Below are 14467 nucleotides of genomic sequence, written 5' to 3'. Positions count from 1 at the left end.
GGCCTGATCCCCAGTAGGTAGGCAGGAGGCATCAATCAATGATTCCCTCTCATCATTGATGTTTCTATCTCTCCCCCACTCCTCTCTGAAGTCAATAAAGAAATATATCTATATATTTTAAAAGAAGTTACTACAGGCTGTGCTCCATATGAAAATGCAGCCTGGCCAGCCTGGCTCAGTGGACAGTGCGTGGGCCCGTGGACGAAGGGTCCTGGGTTCAGTTTCGGTCAAGGGCATGGACCTTGCTTGCAGGCTTGATCCCGGGCCCTGGCCAGGGCCCGGGTGGGAGGTAACTGAGCAATGTGTCCCTTTCACATCCATGTCTCTCTCTCTCTGTCCCCCCCTCCTTCCTCTCTCTCTAAAAGTCAACGGGAAAATGTCCTCGAGGAGTGACCACAACCACCACGAAACAATGAAAGACGATGGAGCCGTGAGCCAGGAAAGCGCGGCTCCGGGAGCCGGGACCACAGCTGCTCCCAGAGGGACAGTGGAGACGCAGGAGGGGCCATCCCTGCCGTCTGTCCCCCGTCTCCATGGGGGCGGCCTGGCTCAGACTGACCCTCCCGGGCTCGTCCCGACCTGTAGCTGCGGCTGCCCCCCCCCCCCCCCCCGTGTGCGTGTCCCGCGGCTGCCGTGACCGATCCCCCAATGTGTGTGACATATAACGGCACGGAGGCCGTTTAAAAGGGTCTCCCCGGCGTCAGGAGACACTGAGGTTTCAGGGGGGCTGGTCGCCTTTCTGGAGGGTCTAGCCCAGTGGTCGGCAAACTCATCAGTCCACCGAGCCAAATACCAACAGCACAGCAATTGACATTTCTTTGGAGAGCCAAATCTTTTAAACGTAAACTTCTTCTAATGCCACTTCTTCAACACAGACGCGCCCAGGCCGTGGTCTTTTGTGGAAGAGCCACACTCCAGGGGCCAAAGAGCCGCATGTGGCTCGCGAGCCGCAGTTTGCCGACCATGGGGCTAGAACCCACGTCCTTGCCCTTCCTGCCTCTAGAAGCTGCGCATCCCCGGAGCCCCAGCCCCTTCATGTCAGAGCCAGCGGCCGTGGGCTCCCTTAGCCTCTGCCCGCACCCTCAGGCCCCTGTGAGGAGTGGGTGCCTTGTCACCCAGGGACATCCCTGGCTGCGGGCGCTGGGCACCCATCCCGTCCCATCTCCCCGCACTGCCCCTGCGGCCCCCTCTGCTCTCCTCCACCCTCTGCCCAGGCACCGGCCTCTCCCTCAGGGCGGCCACGGCTGTGCCCGCTGCCTGAGCGCTGTGCCTGGTGTGCCCAGAGCTCCTCTCTCCTCCTGCTGCCTCTGCTCAATGCCCCACCTCAGAGGACTCTCCCTGGGCCTCCCTGTGGGAAAGTGGGCCCTCCTCCATCCCTCCTCCAAGGCTTCTCCTTGGCTCCTCCCCTGACTCCTCCCCCAGCCCCTCCCCAGGCTCCTCCCCCAGCCCCTCCCCTGACTCCTCCTCCAGCTCCTCCCCAGCTCCTCCCCAGGCCCCTCCCCAGCTCCTCCCCTGACTCCTCCCCCAGCCTCTCCCCTGGCTCCTCCCCATGGCTCCTCCCCAGCCCCTCCCCAGGCTCCTCCCCCAGCTTCTCCCCTGACTCCTCCTCCAGCTCCTCCCCAGCCTCTCCCCTGGCTCCTCCCCCGGCTCCTCCCCATGGCTCCTCCCCTCCTGTGTCTCCCCAGCACTAACCACCTTCCAGTGTGCGGGTTCTCCTGCATCTTACTCAGCTGCTTCCCGCCCATCTCACTGTCCCCCTGAGCAGTGAGGAGGGCGCAGGCGGGCGCTTTTGTCCGCGAGGGTCCGGGCTGCATCCTGGGCCCGTGGCCACGCCGGCACCTAGTAGGTGTGCAGTGACCGTGTGCGGCTTGGATGAAGGCCTGGCCCCCCTGAGATCAGTCCCGCTTCCCGCTGGCTCCCAGCCCGGTCTCCCGGCAATGCCCGGGGCGGAGCCGGGCTGTGGTCTGTCCTGCCCCACGGCTCCCCGACACCCGCCCCACTGCCGGGACCCTACTGCCCTTCCTTCCGTGCCGCCCCAGCCTGCCTGTCCCCAGGCCTGTCCCCGGGCCTGTCCCGGCCGCATCACGTGGACAGCATCCAGCTGTGGCCTTCACGTGGGCTCTTCACCAGCACGTCTGCAAGCTCACCCACGCCGCGGCGGGCCCACAGAACGGCCCGGCGGGATGTGCCACGTGGCCGGCCCGTGGGGCGCTGTGAGGTTCCTCCTGGTCTCGGCACCGTCAGCATCCACAGCGGGGCTGGGCCAGCCTCCGCGGTCCGCGAGGAGACGGGCGGTCGTGGCTGACACAAGCCCGGGTGCTGGGCAGGGACACGGTTGGGAAAGGGCCCACGGACGACAGGGCCACACAGGCTCACCCACCCCCTGCGGCCGTGTGCGTGCGCCTCACCCAAGGGCCCAGGGATGCTCATCCTAAGGTGAGAAAAGCTTTAAAGAGGAGAGTAACACTCTTTATTTTTGAAAATGTGTTCCTATTGCTGTCAGAGAGGAAAGGAGGGGGAAAGACGAACATCCATGATGAGAGGGAATCCTGGACCGGCCGCCTCCTGCACGCCCCCCTCTGGAGATGGAGCCGCACCCGGGCCTGTGCCCTGATCGGGAACCGAACCCTGCCCTCCTGGTTCCTGGGCCGATGCTCAGCCCCTGAGAGGTGTGTGCCAGGAGCGGCTGTTCCAGTAACAGTACGGAGGCCTCACCCCCGTCCCCCACACGTTAGCGCTCAGCCCACCCCGAGCCCCTGTCCGGGCTGTGCCGCCGCCGCAGCCTCTGGTCCCCGAAGCTCGTTCTCCCCGAAGGAGCCCCGTCCCCCCAGCAGTGACCCCCCCGTCCCCCGAGCAGTGACCCCCACTGTCCCGGCCCTGGCCCATGCCAGTCTCCCGGATCTGCTGTCTCCAAGGACTTCCCGCCTGGACACTCCCCACGAACGTACCGTCCGCGCGGGCCCTCTCTGGCTGAGCAGCAGGTTCGAGGCTCCTTCCCACCGTGGCTGCGTCAGCGCGTCAGCCGGGACGGCCCATGCTCCTGCGTGGCGCCCACAGACCCTGTCCCAGCCCCATCGGAGCGGCTCCCGGCTCCTCCTTCGCTTCCAGGGGAGTCTCTGTGGTGAGACGCACTGTGAGCTCTGGGGCTGCAGGGACCATCCACGCCTGCAGGGGCCTCGCAGATTCTCTGGGCGGCGTGGACCGTCTCCAGCCGCCCCCGCCCAGTGCAAAGCACAGGCTGTAGCAGCGGCCGTGGGCTTGAACCCCTCTCTACCCCCGCCCCCCCGCACCCCCGTGGGTTCTGCTGGCTGAGCTGAGCCAGGGACAGGCCCGTCCACCATCCTGGGCTGGGCTGAGCAGAGAAGGCAGCCTGGATGCCAGGGTGGCTTTTCTTATTCTGCAAAAAGCACACACAGGCACACACTCACATGCACACAAACACACACACATGCACACACACCCACACACACACTCACATGCACACACACCCCCACACACTCACATGCACACACCCACACACACACTCACACGCACACACACCCACACGCACGCACGCACACCCACACACTCACATGCACACACGCACACGTGCTCACACATGCACACACACACACACCAGGAGGGCCTCGGCGCGCAGGCCCGATGGGGAGGCACTTTGAGCATGACCTCACCGGGAACATAAATCTTGGCGTGTGATTTATTTACGTTAGGAATCCACACACGACGCGTCCTCAATGGCTTTGTTTAAGCGAGAGCTTTCCTTTCGAGTGGCCGGCGGGCGGGTAAACAGGTCCAGCTGTACAAACGGACGGCGGGGGTGAAGCCAAGGTGATTATTACACAGAAAAGCCGGGGGGGGGGGGGCGAGTCCTCCGGTGAGAACCGGCTCTGCCGGGAGGTGCGCACAGCCGCCGCCGGCCGAGGGCAGAGGCCCCGCATCTGCTGGACGCGGCCTTTCTCTCCGTGGGAACGGCCAGTCCCCGGAGGGCCAGGCTGGGCACCCCTCATGGCTCCCGCCCTTTCTAAGTGACATCGCTCCTGACGGGAAGAGGTGACAGGAAGCCCAGGTGCTGAGCCTGACGGGTGTGGCCTCTGAGCCCCAATGGGACCGGCTCCCGGGCAGGCCTGGGGTGGCCTCCGAGGGACCCTGGCACCCCCCCCCCCAGGCGGGCTGGACGCAGGAGGCCCCGACCCAGGCAGCTGGGCTCTGCACCGCCAACCAGCGTCGCGGTGGCTGCTAGGAGCAGCAGGGGCCGCCAGGCCGGGCACCGGGAGTCACCCCCGGAGGGGCCCGGGCACAGGCGCCTCCGGATGCTGTCCCCTCACCTGGGCCTGCAGAGCAGGTCTGCTGCCCACGGGCCTGCACGGGGCTTGGTCAGGCAGGGTCCCCATGCCCACACCCGTGGCCCGCCTCCTCTCTGAGCCTCAGGGTCCCACTGGGAAGGGGCAGACGGCTGCAGGAGCTCCTGGCACAGGGGACTGGCACTGCCCGGCTAGATCACTGCAACCGGGACCCCATGGATAGAGTCTCCGGATGGGCACTTGCCAACCGTCCCGGCCCTCCTCCCCGGAGGCCTGCAGGCAGCCGGTGCCCTCCTCCTGCAGCACCCTGTGTGTGTGCTAGGCGCCTGGAGGCCTGCTCACGGCTCCGTCCCCTCCCCTCCGTGGACCAGTGCCGGCGGCGGGAGGCAGGCGGCCCTTGGCGGCTGGTGCTGGTGCTGGTGCTGGTGCAGGTGCAGGGGTCCCTCAGCACAGGCGGCTGCCTCCACTCCATCCTTCATGGCGCCCGTGGCCGTGGCCTTCGCTGGGCTGCACCAGGCTGTGGGCGAGGGCCACTCCCTCCCTGCCCAGCAGAGCTCCCTGCAGGCTCCAGGCCGTGGGCACTGGGCCTTCCCGGGAGCCAGGCCTGCAGGAGCCCCGGGCGGCCCCACGGGGACCTCAGTTCCAGCGGCCTGAAGGCCCGGAGGAGGGACGAAGGGACGAGTGACACCTGCCTGGGCTCCAGGGGACAGGGCTGGCTGTGACAAGCCCGGGTGGCAGGTGCCAGGAGACCAGTGCCCTAAGGCAGCCTCCACTCTGACCGGGGAGAGGGGGCCAGGCCAAGGTCAAGGGGGGGAGGCTGACCCTGGAAGGCCCTGAAGCCCCGCCCAGTGCTGTCCCTGCCACAGTCCCCCTGCACCCAGACCTCCGGCCCTCCCTCCCTCACCCCCCTCGGAGCCTCTGGGGTCCCTGGTTCTGGGAGAGCAGGGGTCAGAGGGCACCAGCAGTCTGTGCTCCCATGACCCGCCCAGCTCCCAGGAAGCTCCAGGGCCGCACACACATGCATGGATCCCCACAATCACTCCCCTGCCTGCTTGTCTGCCCCCACACCCAGAATGAGGGCTCCCAGGTTCCAAGGGAGGGAGGGCGGAGAGGCTGGCTCTACGCTGAAGCTCCTCCTATTTCCTCCCAACCCCCCCAGCCCCCTCCCCAGCCCCAGCTGCCCACTTCCTGAGAAGGCCCATGCCCTGTCCCAGCCCCTCCACTGCCCCCTCCCCACCCGGCCTCTGGCCTCAGGGCACCGCTGAGGTGTGGGGGCTCCCCAGGGAACAGAGCGGCATCCTGCCATTCCCGGAGTGAGGGGCTGCGGGGCTGGGCCCTGCCCTTGTCACCAGCACTGTCCACGTTGTCCTCAGACCTCTGACCGCCTGGGCTGCAGGGGCTGGAGGGGCTCGGGACCCAGAGCCCAGCAGTGTGTCCGGCCTCCGGGCAGGTTCCTTTATTTGGGCTCGGGCCTGGGCTGCACCCCCCCTTCCCCCCTCCAGGTGGCAAACCGGAGGCCTGAGCCAGCTGCTTGGTCCGGGGTGCCCAGCTTCTGCAGGAACCGAGGCCCAGGCCCTGGAGGACACGCCCACCTCAGGGTCACTGGGGGGGGGGGCACTTCCCCGCAGGAGGTACTGGCCCCCCTTTTCTGGCCGCCCCAGCCCCGCCCACAGCAGATGATGATTGGTTAGCAAGCAAATCCTGGGAGGGAGGGGTGTTCTTGCAGTCTCCTGCCCCGTCTGCCCCCTCCCTTCACCCTCTCCGTCCTGCCAGGAAGCAGAGGGCAGCCTGGGAGTTTTGCTCCATCCCTCTGCCCCAGCCCCACCCCAACACCAGCGGGAGAGCTTACAGGGCCAAATAGCCCAGGCTTCCGAGGTCACGCCCTGGGGTCCCCCAGACTCGCTGGAACACACAGGTCCAAAGCCAGGAACATCCATGTATCCATGCCCCACGTCCTGGCCCGAGGGCAGGCGCGTGGGGAGCGGGAGGGAGAGGGTGCGTTCTCTCCTAGGAGCTGGGCTGGGACCAGGGCCTCTGTCCTGCCCCCCCCCCCCCCGCACCCGCCCTCCGTGCGATGGGGCGCCGGTGGCCACCCTGTGGGAGCTGGTGTGTGCCCTCCCTCCTCCCCGGGGACCTGAGAGGAGCAGGGCCAGCTGACCCGTCCAGGGCGAGCGCTCGCCCTCCCCCGGCCCAGAGAGGGGAGCTGGGGAAGGGGCTCACAGAGGACAGGGCTGGGCAGAGTCCCCGAGAGCAGCCGGCACCCCTGCGGGTCTGGCACCCCCTGAGCCCCACGCTCAAGTTCAGCCCCAGAGGGTGGCTGCACGGCCGTTTCCACCACCAGTCCTCCTCCAGCCTCACCTCACAGGGACCTGGCCCCATTCCACAGACGGGGAGACTGAGGCCTGGGGGAGAACCTGCTGCAGCTCCTCCCGCCAGGGCCGCGTCTGCAGCCCTCAGGACAAAGGAACTTCCCTCCCAAACCAGGAAGGCTGGCGCCGGCGGGAGAGGAGGGAGGGCGGGCCTTTGTGGGCTCGGGGGAGCCCCCGGGGGAGCTCCTGGGGGACCCGCGGCGGCCCGGTGTCCTCGGCCCCGGAGGACAGGGCTCCCGCGGCGGCTCCCGGGCGCGGCGTCCAGAGAGCCACGCGGCTCGCCGCTTTCGTTGTCGCCGGCGCCCCGCACGCAGCGCAGCCGGAGCTGGAGCCGGAGCTGAGGGCCGGGAGCGTGCGGAGCCCCCCCCAGTGCCGCTCTGTTCCGGGGAGCCCCCGCACCTCGCTCAGCTCTGCGGGCACCGCGGCAGGCGCTGGGGGACGGAGCTGCTCCGGGCAGGGGCGGCCGGCCGGCGGCCGGCGGGAGTGCGGGCGGCGCGAGGTCCCCTCTCCGGAGGAGCCGGCGATTCGGGGTGCGGGGGGCGCTCCCCCAGCTCGGGGTGGGCGCGCACAGAGGGACAGAATTTGTGGGCAGACGCGGGAAGGCTCCGGGACGGAGTAGGCGAGCGTGGGAAACCGATTTCGTTTATTGCTCCCGCGGCGGCGGCTGCCGCAGCTGCCGGTCCCTGCGGCGGGCAGCCACCGCCTCCTGACGGCGAACCCGTGCCTTCGAGGCGGTGGGGGGCCATCGGGGGTCCCCGCTGCTCTCCCAGCAGCCCACTCCCTCCGGCTCCAACGGGGAGTTCAGGCCCCTGTGCACCTCCGTCGCTTCAATGAAAAACCAGAACAAAAAGGAAACCGCTCCTGATTGTGCCCCCAAACGCACGTGAGGCCTCTGCACCCCCGAGTGATGCCCCCCCGCCCCCACCAGGACCTCCGAAAGCAGGGGCTGCAGAGAAATAGGGGCTCCCAGGAGGCTGCCATCTTCCCGGGACCAGGGCTTCTGCGGAAGGAGGGAGCTGGAGGAGGGAGCTGTGCTGGAAACAGCCCCATGGTCCCCATTCCTGGGAAGTGCTGGTCGGAGCACCCCCCCCCCGCCCCTTCCCCCGCTGCCCCCTGGGGACCCCGTCCAGAGCCAGGATGGGTGTGGGCGCCAGGGCCTCCGCTCTGAGCAGCGGGGAGCAGCCTTGCCGCGGGCTTCGGAAGGAATTCATTGTGTCCTGTCCTGGGAAGTGACCTGGGGCGGGAGGGAGCCCGGGCTGGGGGAGCGGGGGCTGGGGGCCAGGAGGGCCGCCCCAGGGGAGGAAATGGCCCGGTAGGTGGTAGGTGGTAGGTGGTCAGTGCCCATCCCACCCCCTCTCTAGATCTAACTCTCCTCCCACATTCACCAGGGCGCCGGGCCGGCAGCAGCAAGGCCTCCTCACCCAGCCCCCGAGTCTCCTGCTGGGCCAGACCACCTGGCTCTCCCCTCGCGCAGGGGGACCCATGGCCAGTCCCCAGGCGCCCCCAGCAGCTCCTGCTGCTCCGATCCGCAGACACTCCCCAATGGGGATGGGGATGGGGAGGGAGCAGGCGGACGTGCCCACGGAGGGAGCCGTATCTCCGCCTGATTCAGTGGCCCCGCGTGGGGCGGGGGCTGCTGGTGGTGGGGGGCCCGCTGGTGGTGGGGGGCTGCTGGTGGTAGGGGGCGCTCGGGCAGCGGGGTTCTGGGAGGAGAGCCCCGTGTAAATTGAGGAGCAAGGGGTTTCGTTCTCTCAGCTCCTCGGCCCGCTCTGAACGGGAGTGGGGTGAGCACCTTGATCTGGAATCCCGGGGAGCCCGAACCGCTGGGGCCAAGCTGGGGAGCACAGGGCATGGGGGAGGGGGCTCTGGTTTCAGTGCACACGCTCCCCCTCACTTGTGGGGACACTGCCTTGCTCACCGCGGCGCTGCAGGGCCTGCCTGCCCCCGCAAACCCGACCCTTCCCCGCAGGAGGTGGTCCTGGTCCCTGGCTGGCTCCCTGCTAGCTGGGAGGCTGGGGGCAGGGGGGCTCTGGCGGAGGCGGCTCCGGTGAGGCCGCCTAAGTCCCTAGTCAGGTCCTCTCTGCCTTCCCCTGCCCCCAACAAAGCCCACTGCGAGCCGCAGAGGGTGGGCGCGTCCAGGGCTCACAGCTCTGCAGCTCCCGGTCTGCCGGTGGAAGCCTGGCCCACCGTCTCCGGGAGCGGGGCGCACTTTGAAAACTGCCCTTATACCTTTTAGATTCAACGGAATGAAAGCTGCCCCCCACCTCCCACACCTGCTCCCCCCAAGTCCCCACGTGTCTGCGGGCCAGACACACAGCTGGGCCCGGGGACCTGCCTCTTAGCTCCCTCCTTCCCGCTTTCCCTGGGACTCCACCGGCTCTCCTTCTAGGTCTGGCCACGCGGGGGCAGGGCCCGGCCAGGCCAGGACCATGGCCTTGGGGACGGAGGCCTGGGCTCCCGAGCGGATGGGCTGACGGGAGGGAGGGAGCCCTGAGGAGCTGCAGCACCTGGGGGGGGGGGGCATCAGGGCCTGTCTCCCCGCCATCCCGTCTCCTCTCTGGGTCTCTCTCCTCCAGGCCAGGCCACACTGAGCTGCACCCCCGCCCCCGCAGGGTCCTAGCAGGGGGCAGGGAGGAAAGGGCCAGTGCAGTCCTGTTACCTCCACCCCAGGCCAGGTGGGGTGCAGTCTCTGAGCCTGGAGAGCGCCCTGCCCAGCGGGCCTGGGCTCAGGATTCTCATCGCCCCCTGAGCCGAGGGAGGGAGCAGGAGAGGCTGCGGCAGCTGGGTGCCCCCAGCAGTCTGGGTCTCCCTAACCGCTGGTCTGCTGGCTGCATCCAGGGCCTGGGGGCCCGCAGGGCTGGGGTGGGGTGGGAGGGCCCGCTCTGCAGGGGGAGTGCTCACAGGCACCTGGCCCTCCCCCAGGCCTCAGACCGAGCCTTGTGGGAGGTCATGGGGTGCAGATCACGAGGGTGACCTGGGCTCTCTGGTCAGCAGCCCAGCCAGGTGAGGCCCACTGGCTGGAGCCTGCCCTGCTGGGGGAGATGAGGGGGGGGCAGCTCCAGAGCTCTGGGGATCAGCAACCTCCCCCCTGGCCTCCACCAGCAGCCACCCTCCCTGCCCCACCCGTGGGAGTGGCCCTGGTCCCCGGGGGCATCCAGAGCCTGGAAGCAGGCTGCCCCCCCCCCCAGATTGTGGGAAAGACAGGGTTTGGGGGTGGAGGGGACAGACCCTGGGCAGCTGCAGTGGGCCCAGGGCTGAGCTGCCTGGTCCTCAGCCCCCCTCCGAGGGCACACTCACCTGAGGGCCTGAGCCAGCCAGGCTGGAGCCCGTGGGAACCTTCTCCTTCCGGGCGCAAGGCTGGACCCCGGCAGGGAGCCACGCCGCAGTTCGAATTCCACGGAGGCTGAGGAGGCGGAGGGCAGAAGGCCTGGCCCAGGCCGGCTGGGTCCTGCTTCTCTTCTCTGCCCGCTATGGCCGAGTGCCCCCGCTCTCCGGCCCTCTGCTCGCCGGGGTCTGGGTCAGCTCCTTCAGGACCGGGCGCGGGTCCGAGTGCAGGTCCCAAGGGAGGCGCGGGGACTGACCCTCTTCTCCAGCCTCAGGTTCCCGCTGAGGCGGCTCCGCGTCTGCCATAGGACCCTGGTCCTCCAAAGGCGCGGGTCCGGCCTCCGGTTCCTTGCAATTCGTTCTCAAACCCAAGCCAACGACGGAGAGTCCCCGCTGTCCCAAGCCCCACGCAGGAGCCCGCCTGTGCCCGGCCGCCCGGTGCGCGCCCCGGAGGTGAGGGCATTGGGCCCAGGAGCCCGGCCGCTCCCGCCTCCGCCACCTGCTGCCCGGCCTCCCGCCCTCCCTCCCTCCGACCCTCCCGGCCCCGCACCTGGCCCGGGGGCGGGGGAGGCCCGGAGGCCCTGGGCCCGGAGCGGCCGGTACTCACCTGGGCCGGGAGGGAGGCGGGAGCGAGGGCGCAGGCTGCCCCCCGCCCCGGGCCGGCGAGGTGCGGGGAGCCCCGCGCGGCCCGGCGCCCGCGCCCTCTGCCCGCAGCTCCGCGCGGACCGGACCGGGCGGCGGGCGCTGCCTGTGAGCCGCGGGCCGGGCGGCGGCCGGGCGCAGGGAAGGGGCGGGCGGGGCCGGGCCCGAGGGGGCGGCCGGAGGGGGCTTCGGAGGAGCGGGGTCCGGCCGGGGGCGGGGGCCGGGGGCCCGGGGACGAGGAGCCGGTTCACGAGCCTGAAGACGCCGGGACGCGGAGCCAACCCCGCCCGCGGCCGCGCTTCGGGACTCGGGACCCGGGACCGGGGCCGCGGGCCGGCGGCGGGGAAGCGGAGGGGAGCGGCGGGCGGGACCGGCGGGCGGGGCGGGGGCGGGGCGGGCCGCGCCCCGGGCCCCGGCCTTTGGGGTGCCGGGGTGCGGGCCGCGGGGCGCCGGCCGGAGGGCGCTCTTAAAGGGCCAGCCCGCGGCGGGGGCGGGGGCGGGGCGGGCGGCGGAGGGAAGCGGCGCGGAGCCCCCGTCCGGCGGCGGCGGGACGAGGAGGATGATGGATTCGCGGCAAAGTTTTTTTGGCGGCGGCGCGGGGTGTCAGATGGAGCGGCGTGTGCGCATGTGCGAAGGTGTCCGCACTGACAATGCTGCGGAGATGAGGACAGAGTGCGGCCGCCGCTGCGCCGAGCGAGGAGCGCGCCGCCGGCACCATGCGATCCAAGGCGCGGGCGCGCAAGCTGGCCCAGAGTGAGTGTCCGCCGGGGGTGCGGGCGGGGAGGGGCGGGGAGGGGGCCGGGGGGCCGGGGGCCTGGGCCGCCGGGGCCCGGGCCGGAGTGCGCGTCGGGGCGCCCCAAGCCGCCCGGCCCCCCAAACCGCCGGCGGGGCTCCGGGGCCGCTCCGCCTCCGCGCTCCGGGCGGCCGGGCTGGGCGCGGGGAGCTCGGGGCGGAGGAGCTGGAGCGCGGGCCGCGCGCTCCCCTCCCCGCGCCCCCTCCCGCGCCCCCCGCCCCCCTCGGCGGGCGCGGGGCCGGGAGCCCGGGGCGCGCGGCGGGGCGGGAGGGCCGCCGGGCGGCGGGGAGCGAAAAGCGAAAGTTGGCGAAAAGTTGGCGAAAGGGGAGCAACTTTCCCTGCGCGCCCTCCGCGCTCGGCCCGCGGTCCCGCTCCGGGCAGCGGCGCTCGAGCTCCGCCGGCGCCGGCGGGAGGGGACCGGGCGGGGGCCGGGCGGGGGCACCGGGCGGGGGACCGGCGGAGGGGGCGCCGCCGGCTCGGGCGCGGGGCGGGCAGGGGGCGCGCGGCGGCGGAGGCGGGACGGCCCAGCCGCTCGGGAGCAAGATGGAGCCGCTTCCAGGGCTGGACCGCGGCCGCCGAGCGCCTTCCCGGCCGGTGCCCCGGGGAGGGCGCTCCTACCTCCGGCCCCGCAGCCCCGGCCGCCGGCGCCCCCTCCGCCCGCGTGTCCGCCTCCTCGGCCGCCTCCGCCGCCGCCGCCGCCGGCCCGCTCCGCCCGGAGGGACCGGCCGGGACGGGTCTTACTTTCTCTTTCGCGTCGTCTCCGCGGAGCCCGGCCCGGCCCCGGCCACCGCCTCCGGTCCGGCCGCCCGTCCGCCTCCGCCCGGGGCCCCGCCGCCCCCCGGGTCTCCAGCGTCCGTGTCCCCGCCGCCGGCCTCAGGCCCCGGACCCGGCTGCGGCCCGAGGCGGGCAGGTGGGGCGGCGGCGGCGGCGGCGAGTGCGGCCCCGGCCCGGCCCGGCTGCAGCGAAGCGGCGAGCGCCCGCCGCCGAGGGAGCCCGGCCCGCTCCGCCCCGCCGCCCGCGCCGCCGGGAGAGGCCGCCTGGCCCGGCCGCCTGGCCCCGCCGCCCCCCGCGCCGCTGGCCCGCGGCTCAGCCCGCGCCCCGCCTGACCCGCCGCCGGCCCGCCGCCCGGACAGCCCGGACCCGGGCCCGGAGCGGGGCCGGGCGGACAGGGCGCCGTTGGGAGAAGTTCTGAGCTCCGGTCCGGAACGGCAGCGCGGCGGAGGGCGGGCGGCCCAGGCCCGGTGGGGCCGCGGGGAAAAGCAGCTCCGGCCCAGGCGGGAGGCCTGGACCCCGCGCCCCGCTGGGGGCCTTCCCGGGCGCCCTCCCTGCCGGCCCCGCGCCCCGCGCCCCACTCCTGGCCTCCGTGTCCGGGCCTCCGCTCCCTGCGCCCCGCGCCCCGGGCCTCCCGGCCTCCCTGACCTCTGGCCCCTCTTGGTGCGAAGGGGACCTGGGCTCTTCGCCGCTGAGCTGCCCGCGCCCCGCCTCCCTGCGGGCCTGGGTGCACGGGGTGCAGTTCGGGGTCTGTGTGGCGGGTCCCCTGGAGCCCAGCCTGGCCGCGGTGGCCACCGCCTCCGGGCCTTCGCTGCAAGCGAGAGCAGCTCAGCGCTCCCCACCGGCCTCCGCGGGCCCGGGCCATGCTCTCAGGCAGGTGGAGGGGGCGGCTCAGGGGCAGCTGGCTCAGGCCTGGAGCGGGGCCTGGGCTGCCCCACGCCCACCGGAGCCTGAGGCAGGGAGCGGGGCCGGGAGCGGGGCCGGGAGCAGGGCCGGAACGGGAGCAGGGCGTGCGGCTCCCTCCCCTCGGGTTCTGGGTGAGGACAGCACGGTGAGCAGCAGGTCCCTCCTGCCCAGGCCCGATGGAGCCCTCAGCAGGGCCAGCCGGTACCCGGGACCCTCCCTCTCCGCCCCCACTTGCCAGGCCGCTGCCCCCAGCCGTCTCCAGCAAGGCGGCCCAGGCAGGCCCTGAAAGGCCGGCGCCTGCCAGCAGGGCTCGGAGCTCGAGAGCGCTGCCGAGTTTAATGTCAGGGGCAGTGCTTCCTGCAGACTGGGCGTCCCCAGGGACCCGACCCCATTACTTGCATCTGAGGCCGGGGCAGCAGCCTGCCTGCAGGGACCCTCCCCTCCCCGCCACCTCCCAGCAGGGGTCAGTGCTGGGCCTGAGGGGAGAGGTCAAGGTTACTAGGCGAGTGAGTGTGCAGGGCCCGGCGGCGGCGCCTGCAGCCCTGTGCTGGGCAGGGAAGGACGGCCAGGTCAGTGGTGTGACCCCTGACACAGAGCTGGGGGGCTGCCCCGGACGGAGGTGGGAAGTGCACCGTGTTTCCCAGGAAGGACCCCCTTCAAGGGCACCTCCTTTCAGCCTGCACGGTGGTAGCACCGGGCCCTGCACCGGGGACTGAGTGGCGTTCCCGAGGGCAGAGGCGGCAGGGCACCAGGCCTGCCCAGCGCCGGGACCCACCGCTGCGGCCTCGGCCGGCGCCGGAGGAGCAGGGGAGCGGGCTCAGGTGGCCGGGCCTCCCTCCCCAGGCCGGCCTTCCTGGCTGCGAACGTCCCTGCCCCCACTTCACCGGCAGCAGCTTTGTTTCCGCCTGGGTTGTGGGCCAGGTGGGCAGGTGGGGGGTCCACAGGCTGCAGTGCCCTCTGACCTCTGTGCTGGGGGGGCGGGGGAAGGCTGGGCCGGGGACGGAGAGACTCTGCCGGCCGGGCCTGACCCGCATGGGGGTGAGATCCGTGTCCCAGCCACCACTTTCCTCTGCTCAGGAGGCTGTCCTCAGGGTGCCTGCCGCCAGCCCCGGGGTGTTCGGGGGTGGGGGCTGCTGCCCCTCGTGGACCCGTGTGTTCCGGGGGGATGTGTGCGGGCGGCAGGGGGAGCGGGCCGGGGGAGCAGGGCCGGGGGAGCGGGGCTGGGGGAGCGGGGCCGGGGGAGCGGGCCCGGGGAGCGGGGCCTGGGGAGCGGGGGTAGGGGCTGAGCCAGTTCCCTGCGGTCTCCCCATGAGGCAGGCCAGGCCGCACCTCCAGGGGCCCTGCCTTCTCCCCGCTCCATC

General features: G+C 71.7%; 1 protein-coding gene across 1 annotated transcript in view; it reads left to right on the top strand.

Annotated features, from left to right (window-relative positions):
- Nucleotides 1–11086: 11086 nt before the first annotated feature.
- LOC311616087 (histone-lysine N-methyltransferase PRDM16-like) overlaps nucleotides 11087–14467 on the top strand; it is a gene marked incomplete at its 3' end in the record, with an annotated part of 119532 nt that continues 116151 nt past the window's right edge. The window contains exon 1 of the mRNA XM_084871330.1: nucleotides 11087–11389. Within this exon, the coding sequence (XP_084727456.1) occupies nucleotides 11353–11389 (37 nt within the window). The 5' untranslated portion in view covers nucleotides 11087–11352. The remainder of the gene's footprint in view (nucleotides 11390–14467) is intronic.

Source organism: Pipistrellus hanaki, assembly GCF_964339955.1.
Source record: "Pipistrellus hanaki genome assembly, chromosome: 2".
NCBI classification, from domain to species: Eukaryota; Metazoa; Chordata; class Mammalia; order Chiroptera; family Vespertilionidae; genus Pipistrellus; species Pipistrellus hanaki.
Note: the sequence above shows the minus strand (reverse complement) of the source record. Positions and strands in the feature narration are given on the sequence as shown.